Source organism: Geotrypetes seraphini, chromosome 4, assembly GCF_902459505.1.
Source record: "Geotrypetes seraphini chromosome 4, aGeoSer1.1, whole genome shotgun sequence".
In the NCBI taxonomy this organism is placed as follows: Eukaryota; Metazoa; Chordata; class Amphibia; order Gymnophiona; family Dermophiidae; genus Geotrypetes; species Geotrypetes seraphini.
This window is the reverse complement of record NC_047087.1, coordinates 278,114,737-278,135,391: the sequence shown is the minus strand read 5'-3', so window position 1 is coordinate 278,135,391 and position 20,655 is coordinate 278,114,737. Positions and strand designations below refer to the sequence as shown.

Genomic DNA, 20,655 nt, shown 5'->3' with positions numbered 1-20,655 from the left:
CCTAAATTCTGCCGATGCAGGCATACAGCTTACAAGTCCGGCGTCGCGGCGGGAAATAGCCATGCTGAGCAGTGAGCTCAGCACGTACACAGATGAAAGCCTTGCTTGCTGATTGGTCCGGCGGCACGGCGGGGCCGCCGGACCAATCAGCAAGCAAGGCTTTCATCTGTGTACGTGCTGAGCTCACTGCTCAGTATGGCTATTTCCCGCCGCGACGCCGGACTTGTAAGCTGCATGCCTGCGTGACACACTACCGGAGCCGCGGCAAAGGTGGAAAAGAGCCGCATGCGGCTCTGGAGCCGCGGGTTGCCGACCCCCGCTCTGGGTCCATATCAGAATAACTTTATGAACCAAGTTGTGTGTGGGGGGGTTTTTGTGTGTAATCTTTATGAACTGGGTTTCTGTATTTGAGAGACTTTAAATGCACACAAGGGTATGAAGAGTTCTACAAGGTATTATTTATCTGTGTCAAAAAGTAGGTGTTGCATACAAGCATCAGATTGTAGAATTGTGTCAAAATGAAAATTCAACAATGCATCAGTGGCTACAGGAAGAAACTGCATGAACTGTGCTAAATATTTTTTTTTAAAGTTGGTTTTCCCCAATTTAAATAAATCTAGGTCTTTTGATTTCTAGGGTACACCATGCGCTGAACAAATTAAAGAGCTAATTCTAAGCAAATGTGAGAAGAACTGCGAACATTCTGTGGTTGAACAGCTGGATAAATTCCTAAATGACAACAGCAAGCCTGTGGGCTTCCTGCTAAGTGAAAGATTCATTAATGTACCAGCACAGATCGCTCTGCCGATGCACCAGCAACTCCAGTAAGACTTTTTTGAAGCTGCCTTTCAGTAGTAATTTTTTCCCCATAAAGAACTACAAAGATATAATTTAAAAGAGCTAGATTGGGTGTGGGGAAAATAACATTGAATTAAGTAAGCATCTGTGAATTCCATGTGATATACTGTATAGATGTTCAATTATGTTTCATATTTATGTTTAGTAGATCTTAATTAAGCCTCTCTCTTTCATATGCAAACTTCATATAAGATCATATAAAACAGCTGAGCTATGACATTTCATTGTTCAAACTTTTATTAGTGTAAGGTTTAGTTTTTGTCCAGCTGAAAAAGATGCTGGATGAGATGTTTTCTATTCATATTGGCACACACAAAATAGGAGGTGTTACCGTGTTTCCCCGAAAATAAGACAGTGTCTTATATTCATTTGGGGCCCAAAAAAGACACTAGGTCATATTTTTGGGTAGGGCTTATTTTTTTCATGTACATGATCATCTCTCCCTTCCTCTCCGTCACCCCAGTTCTTCCTCTTTGCTTTCCCCCACATGTGCAACATCTTTCCTCCCCTCTCACCCATCCCCTTGTGCCTTCCCTCTGCAGCATCTTTCTATCCATCCATCCCTCCCATCCCCCTGTGCATCAGAACTCTTTGCCCAGCTTCCATCCTTCCCTCCCTCCCTCCCATCCCTCTGTACAGCAGAACCCTTGAGCATCCGCCAAGTAGCCGAACCGCTGTTGACACTCCATCCTTCCCTCCCAACTGATCCCCGCCGACCACAACCATAAATACCTTGCTGCAGAGGAGCATCGGGTCAGCAGCACTTACAGGCTGCTTCGCAGCCTTCTCGCTGGGGCCGTCTGTGTACTAATTTACAGACGGCCCCAGCAAGAAGGCCGCGAAGCAGCCTGTGAGCGCTGCTGGCCCGATGCTCCTCTACAGCAAGGTATTTATGGTCGCGGTCGGCGGGGATCATTGGGAGGGAAGGATGGAGGGTAAGTGGGGGTTCGGCGGCAGGGCAGGAAGAAGTGCTGCTGCCGTAGACCTGGGCTTATTTTCGGGGGTAGGGCTTATATTAAGACTAACCCCAAAAATCATGCTAGGGCTTATTTTCGGGGAAACACAGTAGGATGAAGTTCAGAGGTGTTGCGAAGCCCAGGGGCTGGAGCATGATGTTAATAGTATAGATACATGTGATGAACCTGTATGGTATCAATTATGCTTCCCCTTATAATGCAGTAAAGTGAACTGTTCTCTATAGCATGATTGACCTGCAGGCTAATAGTTACTAATAATTGTGCCATAATGCTGCCTGTCAGGATCAGAGATCCATTTAAACTTGGTGCTATTTGCCTAATTATTTGTGAAAATTGGTGGAGGTTCCCCCCCTAGTAATTAGCCACTAAATTCCAGCTCTGCCTCTGAAGCTTACTGGTTATGTGGCCACTTGTTAATAAGAAAACAATGACCAGACACATTTGTGGTTTCCCTCCCATCACATTTCAGCCACATCAAATAATATAAATTTTCAGAACAAAATGCTGATCATGTACTTCAAATTCAAGTGTCATTAAATGGTTGTATTTTGTAGTATGTTGTCATGATCTTTGGATCTGTAGAGGCCTTCTAGATATACTTCATTATCCTTGGACGAGCAGGCAGCATATTTTCACATATCTGTGACGTCATCCATGGAGCCCGGTACGGAACATGCTAAAAGGGTTCTGTCCCTTTAAACTTGTTAAGAAGCTTCAAGATTGCCTGTATCGTGCACATTCGAGTGCCTTCCCGCCTGATGTCGGCTCGCGGTTACTCAGATTTTTGTTCTCCTCGAAGCCTTCCCAATGTACTTTTTGCCTTATCGGCTCATTTTTCTTTTCTTTTCTACAATAATAATAGTGTCTGTCTTCGGTTCTTTTTTTAAAAAAAAAAAAAAAGAAAGAAAGAAATGTTAATGTACAAGCCATTTTAGCTGCTTCCAGAAAGCCTTCTACTCAGCACTGCTATTGACTCAAATGGACACGCTTCTCTTCATGGTACAATCTCCATCACCTAGATCCTTCCACATCTTTGATTCCTTCAGTGTTGGACTACCTTCTCCATTTATCCAACTCTGGACTTAAGACCACTTCAGTCAGAGTTCACCTCAGTGCTATTAGTGCTTACCATGCTCCTTTCAACAATGAACCGTTAGCACTTATCCACTTGTTTCCTGGTTTATGAAAGAATTCTTGAACTCAAAACCTCCACTAAAACTGCCTTCAGTTATCTGGACCTTCATTATGGAATTCAGGTCCAGATTCAATTCATCTAATTTCTGACTTTTTGTATTCCGGAAAAGTTTAAAAGCTTATTTTTTCCGATTGGCCTTTTCACGACTGGACAATGTGTGATTTGGCAATTATTTGGCCTTATTTTTAGAACATTGGTTTCAGGTTGTAAGCTGTATTTTATGTGTTTTGTTGTTTTGTTTTAATTATTCATGTATTGTTATTCGCATAGATGCTGGATATGCAAGTTATGAATTCTTTAAATAAATAAATATGGTCTCACCAGTCTAATGAAGCTGCCATTTGAACCACTGGAATCTATTCATCTTAAATTTCTAGCTTTGAAAGTGGTCTTTTTGATCTGTCACTTCTGCTCATCGTGTGAGTGAACTTCAAGCACTTGTTTGCAACCCATCTTTTACAGTGTTTCATTATGACAAGGTGGTTCTCAGAATTCATACTAAATTCTTTTCCAAGGTAGTCACGGAATTTCAACTGAATCAATCCATTGTGCTTCCTGTCTTCTTTTCAAAGCCTCATTCTCACCCTGGAGAAACTGGTCTTCATACTTTGGACTGTAAGCGCACCTTGACTTACTATTTATGAAGAACTAAGCCGCACAGGTCTTCACCTCAACTATTCATTCTCTTTTGACCCTAATAGGTTGGGCCTGCCTGTAACCAAGCAAACTATTTCCACATGGATAGCGACCTGCATTTCCTTTTGCTATGCTCGTGCTGGGCTGCTGCTCGAGGGACATGTTACAGCATACAAAGTCGGAGCTATGGCAGCATCAATGGCATTTTTGCGTTCAACTCCCATTGAAGATATTTGCAAAGCAGCTACTTGATTCTTCAATTCACACATTTACATCTCACTACTGTCTAGAATCCTATTCCAGACGAGATGGTCATTTCGGCCAAGCAGTTTTACAGAATTTATTTTCTTCCTAATGGCCAACTCTCCCACCCTCCCGTTCAAGTTTCAAGTTTATTAGGATTTTATATATCGCCTATCAAGGTTATCTAAGCGGTTTTTACAATCAGGTACTCAAGCATTTTTCCCTCTCTGTCCCGGTGGGCTCACAATCTATCTAACGTACCTGGGGCTAAGGAGGATTAAGTGACTTGCCCAGGGTCACAAGGAGCAGCGCGGGGTTTGAACCCACAACCCTAGGGTGCTGAGGCTGTAGATCCAACCACTGCACCACACACTCCTCCAGTAAGCTAGGGAGTCCCACATATGAGAATTTGCTGCCTGCTTGTCCAAGGATAAAGCTTACTGTAATAGGTGTTATCCAGGGACAGCAGGCAGATATTCTCACATCCATCCCACCTCCCCTGGTTGGCTTCTTGGCTTGCTTATGAAACTGAGGAACTGCGAGCTGATGTTGGGTGGGAAGACACTCGCGTGACACGGTGCGGGCAATCTTGAAGCCTCTTAAGTTTAAAGTGACTGTACACTTTTAGCACTGCCAGTACCGGGCTCCGTGGATGACGTCACCCACCTGTGAGAATATCTGCCTGCTGTCCCCGGATAACGCCTGTTATGTTAAGTAACTACTTTTCTCAGGTATGTTGCGAAATTCAAGTAAGAAGGAGAATGAGATGGGATCAAGTCTGTTTGGTTTTTATTTGGTTCTCAAAAGACATATTTTTCTAACACACAGCTTTCAGTATGTTAAATTGTTTAGCAGAGTCTATCCATTTTACAACTAGCCTTATTCCACTGAGTGTTAATTATGCTTGAGATGAACATACTTTGGCTATATGAGGTTTTATGTTGCATTTCAGCTACAGCATCATTTTAAACTCTGCTGTGAATTTCAGTGTAGTGATTGTGCCTAATATCTTATTTGCCTGTTGAAGTTTTCCTTCAAAGGTCTGGCTAAGCAAAAATTGCAGCTGAGCTATTCAAACAGTATCTAGTTTTCTCCCCTAAATTCAGTGCTCTACTAAGGGAAAGAAAAGCCCCACTGTAGTTTTGAACAGTGTCATAGTGATGCAATGGCCTAATAAGACAAACTCACAAGTTTTAACTATATGTAGTTTTTGACCATCCTAAGCAGCTAGGTTTTAAGTGATATGAGATCACACTGTAGCTTCCCTTATAATTGTGTAATGGGAGATAGTATCTGAAATAATTCAAAACTATTTTATTTCCATTAGAAAGGAGCTGGAGGAGACACAGAGAACCAATAAGCCTTGTGGAAAATGCTACTATTACCTTATGATCAGCAAGACCTTTGAAGAGGTATCAAAGAAGCCCCGTCAAGGAGGGCCTCAGCAGAAAGAAGACTTAATGTTTGCAAATGCAGAAGAGGAGTTTTTTTATGAGGTAATTTTGTATTTTACCATATATACTCGAATGTAAACCAATTATTTTTGGGCCAGAAAAATGACCCAAAAATGGGTGTCTTGGTTTATATTCGAGTCGGCGCCCCCCCTCCCAGACTTGTTGCAGCCCCCCCCCTGGACTCCGCCTTAAGCCCTGGTGGTCCAGTGGTGAGCTGGGACAGGAGGGATCTCTTCTGTCCCGGTTCATTCTGAAATATAACATCTCCCTCCCATCTCAGACCTCTAGAAAACCTACCTTGAAAGCCCTGGTGGTACAGCAGTGAACTGGGGCAGGAGCGATCTTCCTAAGCTCCTGCCCCATGTAGAGCCACTATCTAGAATGATCAGATAGAGCACTCAAAGTTTGGGCTATGGTAAAAAGGCTACTGGTTCTTCGGGCCATAGAGCAGGTCTCGGATGCAGTCTTGGGCTCGGGGAGATACTCCATATACTTCATTGTGCCAAAGAAAGGCTGAGATGACTACACACCGATTATAGACCTCAAGTCAGTCAATGAGGCTCTGAAGATACTGCAATTTCACATGGAGATCAGTCGGTCATAGAAGTGGCGCGGGGTGTGTTGTGTGTGTGGAATTTCTTAAGAACATAAGAACTGCCAACTCCGGATCAGACCTTCGGTCCATCAAGTCCGGCAATCCGTACAGTGACTGCCGTGAGCTCCCGTAGTCTCTCGAGACTATGACGGGAGCTCATGGCAGCCATTTCCTATTGGCGATCTGCACGGGGCAGGAGCGTAGGAAGATCGCTCCTGCCCTGAAAGTCTGCTAGACCACCAGGTAAGGCCGGGATGGCGGGAGGGAGGAGGGGAAGGTCTGAAATGAAGCTTTTTTTCCCCAAAAAATCGCGAACAACCGAATCCGCGGATGCTGAAACGCGGATTCGGAGGGGGAAGTGTATAGCAAAAATTTATATAGTAATCTGCAAGTAAAACTCCGATGTTTTTAAAAATTCTTTTAAGGAATAACACATTTTTTATAGTCTGCCTCACAAATTGATATTCAAGATTATACGATCCAGGGCCTCTGAGGATGTCTGGTTGGGGGGAGTGGTCAAGATGTCGGCGCTAATTTGGTGGTGTTAAGATCGCTCCTGAAGCTGCTCCTGTTATCTGCTCTTAAGAATGCCGCATACCAAAAGGAAGGGAAGTGTGAGGGCACCTACCTCCTCAATGCCCTCACTTACCCCAAAGCAGCAAACTATGGAGCATTACTTGCCAATAGTTTGCTCACGAACGGGCGATTTGAGCCCCGCTACGAGGGAGAGTAGAGAAGGCTCGAACTCGTTGGGGCATGAGACCTCGCTTTCGCCTGCAACTGTAATAATGCCTCCCTGTCTGGCCAACGCTGCTGCCCTGGAAGTAGAAGGCAACGGTGCTGAAGTTGCTACGGATGTCTTCACAGAGGCAGGTTCCTTGGCAGATGAGCTTCTGCCGATGTGAATCAGCTCTGGGGAGTTCTCTCCCATCGGTGAGGATACTCTGAAGGCTATCCTGAAGACGCTCCAGAAATTGGACTAAGCAACAGCAAAGATGAACGAAGAGGTAGAGGCCCCTAGCGGCAAAATTTGTTTACCATAACTAAAGTTTTTTTGAATAGGCTAATTTGGAAACCACAAATTCAATTACAAAAATATAAGATGAGGTGCAATCTCTCCAGGCTCATAGAGCAGTGGCAATAAAGGACAGTATGTTGTTGCACCGGAAAATAGAAAATATTGAGAATTTCAATCGTCTATTGAATGTAAGAGTATTGAATTTTCCTAAATCCTCTGGAATTTCCCCATATGATATGTTCAAAAAGTATTTAGTAGAAGTTTTGAGTTATTCCACAGAATTTCTACCTCCATTAAATAAAATTTACTATCTTCCACTTTCTACAAAAAAATCCCAGGAGACTATGGAAGAAAAAAAATACTTCAAAAATATTTCTGCAATTCTTGAGGAATCCATTTCGAAATCAGCTATAAGAACAACATTATTTATTTATTTATATTTCTATCCTGTTCTCCCAGAAGCTCAGAACGGGTTACAAGTAGACATTCACAATCTCACAATCGTTTGAAAACAGACTAGTCATGACAACAAATAGGCTGCAGTAGACAATAATAGAGCTTATTCTAGAGACCAGACTGGTCATAGCAAAGAATACTAGGAGAAGTATATTGAGGAGGCAGTTTTTAATGGTCCGATTGGCAGAAGAGGAAGGTCTTTACTGCTCTGCAGAAGGTCATTAGTGAGTCTAGCGACCTGATCTGTGTGGGTAGTCGGTTCCATAGCTGAGGAAGGAAATGGCTGTAGGATCTTTTGTATACCGTACTCATTCGGAGGGATCTCCCTGCGGGAATGCCGAGTCTTTGTCCTGCTTTGGAGCGGAGGGGGCAGTTAGGGGTGTATAGGCGTAGCTTGGATGCTATGTAGGCTAGGGTTTTTTGGTAGAATCTATTGTGTGTCATGACCAGGGCTTTGAAGATGCATCTCGTCTTACTGATTACTGATATTCTTTGTTTTTCAACAGGACTTGGACTCATTTATGAAACAATATTTTAAACTTTCAAATTATTTATTTTATGGTAAAAGAATATGGGCATACTTAGATGTCTCTAAGATAACTCAGGAAAGGAGGAAACAGTTCTTGAGACAAGATGTAATTTCTTTGGGGGCCTCTTTCCTATTAGCTTACCCTTGTAAGTGTGTTATAAAGTATGCACAAATTAAATATGTCTTTTTTTCTTCCTGACCAATTAAAGTCATTTCTGGAGCTGAAAAAGATAGCCTGAAGTTTGACGTAGATAGAGATAGCAAACTTGTGTTATTGCCTTTCCTTTTACTTTTTCTTAAGTTAATTAATGTACTTCTCTTACTTTTGAGCCAACTCCCCTCGTTATTTGGGGGTCTAAGGAAGGAGTTTCGTTTATACTTTGTATTTGTGAGATGTATACCTAGAATATTTTTCCTGTATTTCTGTAACAAGAAATTTGTTTTTCTTGTAATGTCTTTTGAAAAATTTATGAATTTTAAAAAAAAAGAAGATATTCAAGATTGTACAATTCTGAAAAGAGAATGTATATCACTTATGATTCAGAAAAAAAAATCAACTCAAAGAAGCTATGTTTCTGACCGCAGTACAACTAATCTTGATCATTTTATTCCTGTGGATTCTGTGGCAGCATGTGTGCTAACTATTTAATCTGAATAGCCCTTGTGGGAGCAATCATATCATAATCCATATGAACTGCAACTTCAGTAGTCTTGAGTGACAAATTAACTTGCTTTCCCACCTACCCTATTAGTATGACTAAAGGGTCCATTCATTCAGATGAGGTACAGTTGTCTTATTTAACCTTAGGAAGGGTTTATAGGGCTTACTGGTTGATATAGTGTAGATGTCAAGACTTAATAGGCCATATGATCTTCATCTGCTGTCATTTTCTATTTCAGTGATTCTGGAGTCCACTGTTTCTGCAATTCATACACCTTTGTACCATTTTGGCTTACTTTAGAAGAGAGGAATATGCCTTTACTTTTGACTGCAGTTGTTACAAATGCTAACCATAGTTCTTTTTATTTAGAAAGCCCTTCTGAAGTTTAACTACTCCGTGCAAGAGGACAGTGACACATGTTTGGGAGGTCGATGGTCTTTTGATGATGTGCCAATGAAACCCCTGAGAACTGTAATGCTAATTCCTGCTGGTCAGATAAATGCAATTATGGATAAACTCAAAGAATACTTATCCATATAGCTTCCAAGATATATATATATATTTTATTATGTTAAGCAAAATACAGTTGTATAAATTTAGTACTACATGGTTCTTGTAGTGCTTGCACAGTGACGACCCTTAATTTTTTTAGCCAATTTATATTGTAATCCCTGTCCCAATTCATTTTTTTAAACATGAAACATGCTGATTTGTTTGTGTCTCAGAGAATGCCCTAATTACAAATATTTTGATTCAAGTGTATGCAAAACCAAATTATCAATTTTGGTTAACTGTAGGACTGACTTTACTAAATATTTTATCATTGAATAAACTTTTCTGTTTGGTAATAAACCTTTTTGTCTTTTTTGCATTTAAAAATTAACTTCTCACTCCTGTTAAGTATCTCTGTACTATATAGTTCTTCCTAGCTAGAAAGTCATTAATTTTGGAAGATGTATTGCATACAATATATGGATTTTAATCACTAACCCCCGCTTCTACGAAACTGCAATAGCAGTTTTTAGCGTGGTGAGCCACACTGCTCCCGATGCTCATAGAATTCTTATAAGCGTCGGGAGCAGTGCGGGCCATTCAGCACGGCTCTCTGCGCTACAAACTGCTAGTACAGTTAAATAGAAGAAGGGGGCAAGGCTTTTCCCTTCAGATAAGAATTAGAAGAAAACCCTTAGTGATTTAAGAAACAACCCCATAGAACAAAGCACAAGAAAAAGTGGAGAAGGGACTTTGACAATCAGCTTATAGAACAACAATTCATTTATTAAAAGTGCATAAAACATACACATAAAATCGTGCAAGCCTCTTAAAGAGTCTGTGGTCCTTTTTGGCTGGACCCAAACATGGTCTGTGTTTCGGCTTCTGAAAAAAGCCTTCCTCAGGAGTGTGTGGGTAATTCAGTAGATGGCGCCAAAATACTAGGAATCCAAAAGTATAAAAAGTCAAATAAAAAAATGGGAAAGTGATAGTAAATACGTGGGTGATATATTAACTGATACAAAATAGAAAAACACCCACTCTTTCTGTGTTTATAAATAAATAATTGAACTAAATTCAAAGTATTCAGAACCAATCAGCTGGTAGTAAAAAGATCACGCTGGGGTTTTACCCCTGGAGAAAATCTTCATTTGTTAAATCATCGCACTTGAAGTGTTATGCTATATTTATTACAATTCCAACTCCTCAAAGTGTCATAAATAATGTTTTGTACTTATCTTGGGTGTCTAATTGTTCCAGGTTGTATAAAAAGTCGCAAGAAAACAAAATACTCGACACCCACAATGAATTCCTCCACACTGGGGAGGGGTCCAACAGCAATATGCAGTATTATCTCATGCATATTCATTGGTGATCCTGAAAACCTGGCTGGTGAGTTGCGCCACTAGGAGTTGAGAAAACATTACCTTAGATACCTGCATTGCTTCCATGTAGGCTTTTTAGTTTAGTCCTGATTTGCAGTAAAGCTTCTATGCTATAGGAAAGCTATTTTAAAAAAGTATCTCTCACAGGGGCTGCAATTACCAATTTGGTGGGTTTGCATGCAAACCATGCTACCCTTTTAGCACAAAGATAGCATTATTAATGATGAGGTTAGTGAAGGAAAATTGTAAACTAACCCACCATGCTAAAGGATCATTCCACTTATTACATTAGCCCTCTTTATCAGTAAGAAATTCTTCATAAGCTCTGTTTGCTCCATTCCCTCTGCTTGCTGCAGAATTCCTTGCTTTCACTTGCTGCTTAGTTGCCAAGATAAAAATGGGGAACCAACCATGGAAACCTGAAGGAGGAAAAAAAATATCATTGCTGAAAAAAAAAAAAGGATTATAAACATTTAAAACTGAATATAGCATGCCTAGAGACTCAAAATTACTGATGCAGAAGATCATTGTATATGGTTGATTGCCTTTTATCGATGTTAGAAAAGTAAAGCTGTGTGCCCTCAAACCACTGCTCATAAACAGCTCTAACAAAATATCTGCAGTGTCCTCACAGATTCATATGCATAGTTTGACCTTGATAGATTTGGTTTAGTTCCCAGTACTGCAATTCAGATTGGAAATGCATTGTTACTGAATCTAAGTACTGTGCATTAGAAACTACCAAGAAGACAAAACAGAACAGACTTCTGGTGATTATGCAAAATGTGCATGTTGCAGGAACATGTGTTAGTCACTACTGATACTGGAAAATCTTGACACCTATTTATAGAGGATATGCCACATCTTTTCTATTAAAACCAGAAGGAAGAAGTTAAGTTGTAATTCTAATGTCATTTATTTGCTTAATGCCTTTCATACAAAGTATTTTGGAACACTACTGGGTTGTGCCATGGAGAAGAATCGCTTTGGAGATAAGGTGCGGGATAGTGATGCTGAAGACTTTCCAGGCCCACATCTGACCCAACTTCTTTTAGGAAGTATCAGAATGAAAGACAATTGAGAGCGTGAGAGGGACCTTGACATAGATTGCAGATTGATGTCATAGAAGGTTTGCCTACATCAAAGGACGGCTACAAGTACTTAATAGTAGTGACAGACAGTTTCAGTGGATGGGTAGAAGCATTTCCATTCAGGAATCGTACAGCAAAACCAGCTTCAAGAATTCTATTTAAACAGATGATCTGTAGACTAAGTAAACCACAGATTATTGATTAAGAGAGGAGGCCTGCATTTGTATCAGAAGTATTTCAAGCCATGCTTCATGCATTGGGAATAAAATTATTGCATACTCCATTTCATCCAGACAGTTCTGGAATTGTGGAAAGATATAACAAGACAATTAAGAAAGGACCTAAGATTCGGTTGGCCCGTGTGCCTAAGGTGGGTTTGGGGGCGGGGCTAGGGTGGGATTGGGGGCGGGACTGACAATTAATAGATGTCCCCTGTTGATGAAAAAAATAAATGGTCACGTTAACCATCACAGTCAGCTTCATTGACTTCACCAGGCTATGGGCTTTTTTAGCATTCATATGAAATGATTGAAATCGCAAGCATGAATTTCAAGCACTAAGCACTTTATATAAAGAAGAAAACCATAATAAAATAATACAATAAGATTATTTAAAGACTTTCGGTGTAAGAGGAAGTGCAGTGATAGACCAAGGGGGTTTGCATTTTGGTGCGTGTCCCCGTTTGCGGCTTCCCTACCTGTGGGTTGTGAGCACTTCAGAAGTTAGTTCACGTATAATGTATTAAGTTTAAAAGAATATAAGGAAGGGATTGGTTATTTATATACTTGAATAATTAGTTTGTATGACATTGTCTAGTTTGTAATCTGCACCCGAAAACTGGCTCCTTGGGAAGTCATTCTGTCAGCTGTCAACTGCCTCGTGGATTGGATGTTCTTCGACTGGTCAATTTTCATCACTATGAAGAAGGAAGTGATGTCAGAGGGAAAGCCAATGCTGTGCAAGTAGCAGGCTGGAGAAGCTGCTCACACTGGTGAAGATTTAAAGAGTTACGGGGGTGGGAAGGGAGGATGCGAGTGTGGCATGGAGGTAGGGTGATGAGGAAGGAACATGGAGGGGGGCAGAGAGGAGGGGGTGGGGGTTGCACCCCCCAGATACCTCTTATCCTCGCTACACCACTGCCTCTAGGGACTAAAAATATTGTTCACTCTTCTATAAGTGCTTGTAGTGGGTTGTGTCTAAGACATACGAGTATAAGCTGGCTTAGTATTCAGCTTTGGTTTTCCTATGCCTTGTAGAAATTAGTAAGTGTAAAGCAGTGGCTCTCAGCTGGAATGTCCCAAAAATTTGGTGTACATGGGGCTCATTTTCAAAGCATTTAGACACGCAAAGTATAACTCTTTTTCAAATTTTATTGAGGCACATGTTAGCACTTAGATGCTTTTGGATGACTGTTTTGGCCACATAAGCTCATTAATTTTGTCTTTTTGTTTAGCGGACAACTTGAGGACTCCTGATGCAGGCTCTGTAGCTGAAACACAGTCCATGTTGGGTCTGTTTTCTTATTCCACTTTCGTCATTAAAGTTTTTAGCTTGAAGGTCTGGTCTTTTCTGCTCCTTTGGTTTTTCCTTTTGGGTTTGGTGCAGAGTTTTGGCTGCTTCTTTTTTTTTTTTTCTGTTACTGAAGTGACACTAGAATTTGATTATATGTTTGTTCTGTTGTATGACACATGAGAAATCTGGGACTGATATTGCATACTGCTTTTTGTTATGGGATAGGCCAGTGGTTCCCAACCCTGTCCTGGAGGACCACTAGGCCATTTGGGTTTTCAAGCTAGCCCTAATGAATATGCATGAGAGAGATTTGCATATAATGGAAGTGAGAGACATGCAAATCTGCGCCATGCATATTCATTAGGGCTATCCTGAAAACCCGACTGGCCTGGTGGTCCTCCAGGACAGGGCTGGGAACCACTGGGATAGGCAAATTCATACTAAACTTACAATTAAACAATACAATATTTAGGTGTGCTTCGTGAATTTTAGTGTTCAGTGTGTCAAAACAGAAGAAAGGTTGAGAACTGCTGGTATAAAGTGATAACTGCCTGGGTATAAAATCTTTTTCTATTAAAGGAGCAGTTCCAAAAAGCAGTGAGGTGCTGAGAAGTCATCAAAAGCATATAGAAAGTCTGTAGGATAAGAATACCTTTTTAATATTAAGTGGTTCTGAAATTGAACTTTTAGAATGGCAGCATAACTTTCTACCAGCAAGTGTAAAATGAGGTCATTCATGTGTTTGAAATTGAGGTTTTTGTACAAAACCTAATCTTTTCTTCTGAAGTATTAAAAGTCTGAAAACTATGTGACTAACTAGCTGAAAACGTGTATATAATTTATAGGAATTCATACAGGTACGTTAGATAGATTGGGAGCCCACCGGGACAGATAGGGAAAATGCTTGAGTACCTGATTGTAAAAACCGCTTAGATAATCTTGATAAGCGGTATATCAAATCCTAATAAACTTAACTTAACTTATCAAAGACCACTTAGCCATGCTGGAAATGCTTTTGAAGGACATGGACTTTCAAATATTTCCTGCTGTCTGGGAAAATGGGAATATGAAGGTATGCCTCTGTCAGATTTAGGGAGGTTAAGAATTTCCCCTGAGCCACTGCTGCAATAATAATATAGTGTTCCCCCGGTCGTTCGCGGTCCTGGTCATTCACGGTATTTTCCAACCGTGAACCGCTGACAAGGAGAGGGCAGCGGGAGAGGCAGGAGAGAGCAGCCGGAGCACCGGCAAGTGCAGGAAATCACTCGCTGTATGCTCCGACCGCCTCTTCCTGCACTAAGTCAGGCTTTGACACGCAGCTCCTGATTGGTAAGGCTACTGGGGCAGAGCTTGAGTAGGCTGTGGTCTGGAGTACTAAGTTGATATTTGTTAGATTTAGAGGTACTTGACTTGAAGAAGTTGATAAACATTGGTATAGGTCTTATACAACAGTGGATAAAGGCATTCAGCAAGCCATCTGTTTTTCACTACTTTCCCCATAGAATTGCATTGCTTATTTCAACAGCACCCCTGATCTAGTCCATTTCTATTTGGATTTATTAATAGGATTACCAGATTTTCCAACTGGTAACCCTCAAAAGAAGGACATGGCCAGGGAAATGTGGACGTCTGGGAAGAATCCATTTGGATGGAGAAGGGAGGGCGTCTGGGAAGAATCCTATTTTTTAACTGCCTTTTTCGTGAAGAGATTCACCCAAAGTGGTTTACATTTGCCCCCCCCCCAGCCAAGTTTCATCCAATTCTGTTAATATTTCAGAGGTATTTTGCCTCCAGCCAAATTTTCTTCACCTCTCTTTGTATAATTAGTTCCAGATTTTTTAAAAGAATAAGGTAGGGAGCAATCTGGTCCAAGCAGGAATTATAAACCGAAATGAAGGGTGGAGCTAATTAATGGGCCACTTATAACCTTAGCCACTTTATCTGCAGACTGGATAGACCATTTTTGATCTTTAATCTATATATCCACAATGCCAAGTTACTGGTTCCAGGCTGGAGTTTTTGGGAGAGTCCTGGATTTTTGGTGGCTCATGGGACTTACAGCACTAATTCTAATCAGCACTACAAATCCCACACTGATTTTGGGATAAAAAGTTCAAAACCTAAAACATCCCCAGCGAAAAATATAATCAGAAGTGTGTCAGATGAATTAAACATATCCCCCATCCAGGAGCCAACTTTTCTAAATGATGGGGGGGTACTAAACCCTAAAAACATTACCTCAATATTGGGAGTGCTCAAGCATCCACAACACTGGCTCCTATGCCCCACTGCCACAACACATTTTAATAATAATATATATATATATATATAAAACTCAACCCTATATAGCATTATTGCAAGAACTAAAGTTGCACGGCAGAACATTCTAAAGCCATGGGGCACGTACTCATATAGCAAACTAACTTTTAAACACCCAGTCCTTGAGTAACGCCCAGAAACTAAAAGCTTGAGGTCGTACCCAGCATACCTTGGCTTAAACGTGAGGCACTTTAAGATTTGTTTCCAGCATTGAACCTCAGCCTCCTAATTTCCTTGCGCAAAAAAAAATTATGAAATGACTTTAAGTGGCGGGCGTAAATTCAGCGGAGAAGTGCACCTACTTCCTGTAGCTTCCCGCATCCTTTGTATTACTGTCTAGCTGGGGTTTCCATGGGAACGGCAAAGCCGCGTCAGGCGTTTCAAAACACTGGCCGCGAGCGCAGGGAGAAGCACAGCGCGCAGAACCTGGGCCTTATTGCATCAGCCCCTGTGTTAACAGCGAGCGACGAGAGGGCTCCATGGATCATTTGGGTAAGAAATGTAATATACAAATGCTGGGGAAAAAAACCCAGTTTATGAAAACTTTTATTTGTATACATGTGAAGAAGCCGAGTTTCTTCCCAGGACAGTGGCGTACCAAGGGGGGGGGGGAAATCCGCCCCGTGTGCAAGCCATGAGGGGTGCTCCCGGCCTTGGAGTCATGGCCCGGGAACTTCTCTTCTCATGGCCCGACCCCAAGGCTTTCGCCTCCCTTTGCGTCCTTCTGACGTCAGAGGAGGGGGCGGGACCGCGGTCAGAGGGACAACTCGAGAGGCCTATGGCAACCTGCAAGGATCGCTGAAGTACCCGCGATCCTTTCTGCAGGTTGCTTTTGAAGAGGAAGCGGGTAAAGGGAGGCCAGAGGGGAACACACAGGCCTTTCTGAGGGGAGGTGGAAGGGGGACAGTCCTTCGGGTGTAGGGGGGAGGTACAGGCCTTCAGTGGGGACAGGCCTTGGGGGGGGAGGGTGCAGGCCTTCAGGGGGGACAGACCTTCGGGGGGGGGGGGAGGTGCAATCCTTTGGGAGGGGGTGCAGGCCTTCAGGGTGGGTGCAGACCTTCAGGGGGACAGACTTTTGGGGGGGAGGTGCAGGCCTTCGGGGGGACAGGCCTTCAGGGGTGGAGTGTAGGCCTTCAGGGGGGACAGACCTTCGGGGGGAGGTGGAGTTCTTTGGGGGAGGGGGATAGGCCTTCAGGGGGGACACAGACATCCAGGGGAGGGGGTCCTGACGTGCATATGCCGGACTTTGGGGGAAGAAATAATGGGTCTAAAACCAGAGGAGTGGGTATTGGGATTTAGGGAGGGAAGGAACAGAAAGGGAGAGAAGTTGGACACAAGGGATGGTGTGGAGGGGGGATAGAGATACTGGATAGGAGGATAGTTGGGAAGAGAAAGGGAGAGCTGGTGGACCCTGGGATGGTGGAGAAGGAGGGAGAGATCTTGGATGAAAGGGTAGTTGAGAAAAGGTGAATCTGTGAATGGAGATGAAAAAAAAAGAAAGATGCCAGATCTCCGGGGGAGGGAAGGTAAACGGAAGTGGAGGACAGAGATGGCAGATTGGTTAGCATGGAGAAAGAAGAAAGTAGGAGACCATGGCAAGCAAGACAACCAGAGCCTGGGACCAACAAGATTTGAATATTGACCAGACAACAAAAGGTAGAAAAAATAATTTTATTTTCTGTTTTGTGATTACAATATGTCAGATTTGAAAAGTGTATCCTGCCAGAGCTGGTGTTAGACCGCAAATGTGAGCTAGGATTTAACAGAGAGAGGAACAGTCCTTTTTGTTTCTTTATTTTGTTTACACCACTGGTCCCAACCTTGTCCTGGAGGACCACCAGGCCAATCGGTTTTCAGGCTAGCCTTAATGAATTTGCATGAGAGAGGTTTGCATATAATGCAAGTGAGAGGCATGCAAATCTGCTTCATGCATATTCATTAGGGCTATCCTGAAAACCTGATTGGCCTGGTGGTCCTCCAGGACAGGGTTGGGAATCACTGGTTTACACCACAGCGCCAGTGTGGTTAGGAGAAGCTAAAGGGGGTGAAAAAGCTATAAAATAAACCCACCAGGATGTTTGAAAAAAACACCCAATTGGGCAGGAAAATCGAATTGAATTGAATCGAATCAAAATTTTTTTTCCTGAATCGGGCAGCACTAGTTTACGCTACTGTCTTAGACTTTAGAACCTGGAATTGGGGAGAGATGGCATCCTCAGTACTTTATAATGCAAGTGAAACGAGGATTTGGTCAGACTTTTGAAGGGTCTGCAGAAGAAAAATATTGTGTAGACCGGGGGAAATGGGAACTTTTCTTCCTATTTTTGTGAATGGCAGGGCTGAGGATGTCAGAGTTCAGTTAAAATATGTGCTTTATAAGAAAATATAATAATAAAGTTTATAAGCATTGCTGGCCTACCCGGTGAGGTGTTCCTAGTGGTGGTGGCAGCGTGTCAATGTGTTGAGAGGAAGGGGTGGTCTGGGAAATTCTGCTGAGCAAACTCCGGGCCCATTTCCACCCCCCAGTTAGTCCACTCCCATCCACTCAACTGGTTCACTCACTGAGTGGGTCTTTGGGTGTTGTGCCTGGGTAGTTGTTTTGAGATCTCTTCCAGTGGTTTGTCAGTATCTCCTTGTGGTTGAAGGAAGGAAACTTTGTTAACCTTAGCATTGACCTTCAAAATATGTTTATAAGAGCGCTGCTTGTGTGGCATTAGGCTATGTAGTGATCGAAAGAAAAAAACCAGACCTTTGCACATTTTTGCACTATATGGTGGGTATATGAGGAGATTCACATTTCCTGCACAGCTAAGTCCGTGTGAAGTTACCTTATGCTGTATTTGACATCTAGCAAGGTCTCTGTTTGGAAGGAAAGATCTCAGCTTAAAAATGAAGTGGCCAGAAGTTATGGTAAACGCAGATAGCGTAGCTGGTTTTAAGAAAGGTTTGGACAAATTCCTGGAGGAAAAGTCCATAGTCTGTTATTAAGACATGGGGGAAACATCTGCTTGCCCTGGATCGGTAGCATGGAATGTTGCTACTCTTTGAGTTTTGACCAGGTACTAGTGACCTGGATTGGCTACCATGAGAATGGGTTACTGGGCATGATGGACTATTGGTCTGACCCAGTTAGGCTATTCTTATTTTATGTTCTCATCTGTAGGGGCCTTTGTTTTCACTTCTTATTTTAATGTATTTTTTTTCTGGGAACTTATCAGTGTTTTTTATAATGGTAACAAAAATGGAAGAGAATTAATGTGTGTGGGATGAGGGGGTAACTAATTTCTTCAGCTAAATAATTCAATCCACCTCAACCAGACATAGGAGAACTCACGTATCATTCACACACCCTCCAACCAAAAACGTCAAAAGAAAAAAACAGTTCTACAACCTCCTAGCCATTCGAGCTGCAATACTCGACCCCGAACTCTACAACTTATTGACCTCGACCACAGACTACAAAACCTTCAAAAAAGAAATAAAAACTCTTCTATTCAAAAACCACGTAAAACCAAACTAACACAATCAGAACTGTTCCAAGGATCACCTGCAACTACTCCATATGTACTTCTGATGTCATGACAATTCAGACAGTTTATGTTATGTTATGGTATGTTTGGAATAATTGTTACATATATGAGGTTCAATAAAAGAAAATTTTCACTGCCTATTTCTATTATTCAGTTTCATAGTTATAACAAAAAATATTTTTTTACATGGGGGGGGGGTGTCAAAAAATGATGGGCCCCGGGTGCCACATACCCTAGGTACGCCACTGTCCCAGGATTGTCTCCCTGAGCCTTCTTTCAGCAGCAGCAAGGAAAGCATGCAGCTCATGCAATTCTTTATGAACACTTTGCATGTGCGCACGTGCGTGCTGAGATAGTTGTGGCCGTAGGAGCCAACTCTGTGGGTGCTTGAGCGCCCGTAGTGTTGAGCATCTCTTGGACTAAGTCCAGGGAGGAGTAATTTCCATTGGGTTTAGTACCTCCCATCCCACCACCACAATTATTTTGAAAAGTTGTCTCCTGTGATTCTGGGGGGAAATTTTTGTGTGTGGCAGCTGTTGTTGGGTGGAATGCGGGATCATGGGTCAGTAGTGGAGGATAGTTTTGATGGGTGGGCATCTTGGTAGGGATAAGAGCAGGCCCGACAACTAGGCAGATAAAGCATCTGCTTAAGGCTGCAGACTTGGTGGGGAGGACACAGTTAATGTTCCCTCTAAGTTAGTGTTTTCCCAAGTTAGTCCTGTAGAACCCCCTTGACATTCGTGTTTTCATGATATCCACAATGAAAATGAATGAAAAAGATGCACATATAATGGTGGAAGTGTATGCAAATCAGTCTCATGCATATCCATTGTGGATATCCTGAAGACTGACTGGCAAGGGGCTACTCCCAGGACTGATTAGGGAAACACTATTTAAGCCAGGTATCTGTGCATGCGCACAGACCAAAAAGGGAGTGCATAAGCCTAGCAACTGCATGCACAAAATTTTTGCTGACTTTCTTTCTTTGAATATAGGCTATATACCAGTGTTTATCAACTTCTTCAAGCCAAGTACCCCCTAAGTCGAAAACATCAACTGAGTACCCCCACCCAAGCTCCGCCCTAGTCCTGCTCAAGCTCTGCCCCAGATCCACCCAAGCTCCATCCCAGACCAGCCCAAGCTCCACCCTTGACCCACCCCCATAATAATAGCACTAATTGTAATGCAATTTCTTCTATTAATTTTTCATATACACACATTGTACGCAGAGAAAATGTTAATTATCATTTATATTTGTTTTTATTTCAAAGAGGTCTAGGTAGATGATGTTAAAATATGCAATGTCACCTCAGGAACAGCTACAAAAAAAAGACAATTATAGTGCAAAATATAGAAAGCAGATTTAAATTCTCAAATCTGATGCATTTTGATCACTAAACTGAAAATAAAATAATTTTCCCTACCTTTGTTGTCTGGTGATTTTATTAGTCTCTGGTTGCACTTCCTTCTGATTGTGCATCCAACATTTCTTTCTTTCTGCCTCCTGCACGCTTCCTCTCCTCCGGACCTCATTCCCTTCCCCAACCAACATCTCTCTCTGTCCCTCCATGAGTCCAACTTTTCTTCTTCTCTCTTCCACCCCCATTGGCAACATGTCTCCTCTTTCTTACTGTCCATCTGTCTTTTTCTCATTTCCTCCCTTGCTGCAAAGGGAGTGGGGAAAGAGAGAGTGAGAGAGAGAG

At 42.2% G+C, this 20,655-nt stretch overlaps 2 protein-coding genes and 1 long non-coding RNA gene across 6 annotated transcripts in view; 2 read left to right on the top strand and 1 right to left on the bottom strand.

Annotated features, from left to right (window-relative positions):
• The window catches only part of BCCIP (BRCA2 and CDKN1A interacting protein), a 40,983-nt gene extending 31,508 nt beyond the window's left edge, over window positions 1-9,475 (top strand). For both annotated transcript variants that reach the window (XM_033940737.1, XM_033940736.1), the window contains 3 exons: window positions 637-824; window positions 5,237-5,405; window positions 8,993-9,475. In XM_033940737.1, the coding sequence (XP_033796628.1) occupies window positions 637-824; window positions 5,237-5,405; window positions 8,993-9,163 (528 nt within the window). In that variant the 3' untranslated portion in view covers window positions 9,164-9,475. The remainder of the gene's footprint in view (window positions 1-636; window positions 825-5,236; window positions 5,406-8,992) is intronic.
• Window positions 9,158-15,739, bottom strand: LOC117358902. Its single transcript, XR_004539116.1, has 2 exons — window positions 15,592-15,739; window positions 9,158-10,919 (listed from the first exon to the last, which is right to left on the bottom strand). It is a non-coding gene; the product is annotated as an uncharacterized LOC117358902 (long non-coding RNA).
• The window catches only part of FANK1 (fibronectin type III and ankyrin repeat domains 1), a 105,939-nt gene continuing 100,905 nt past the window's right edge, over window positions 15,622-20,655 (top strand). For all 3 annotated transcript variants that reach the window (XM_033940740.1, XM_033940738.1, XM_033940739.1), the window contains exon 1: window positions 15,622-15,914. In XM_033940740.1, the coding sequence (XP_033796631.1) occupies window positions 15,902-15,914 (13 nt within the window). In that variant the 5' untranslated portion in view covers window positions 15,622-15,901. The remainder of the gene's footprint in view (window positions 15,915-20,655) is intronic.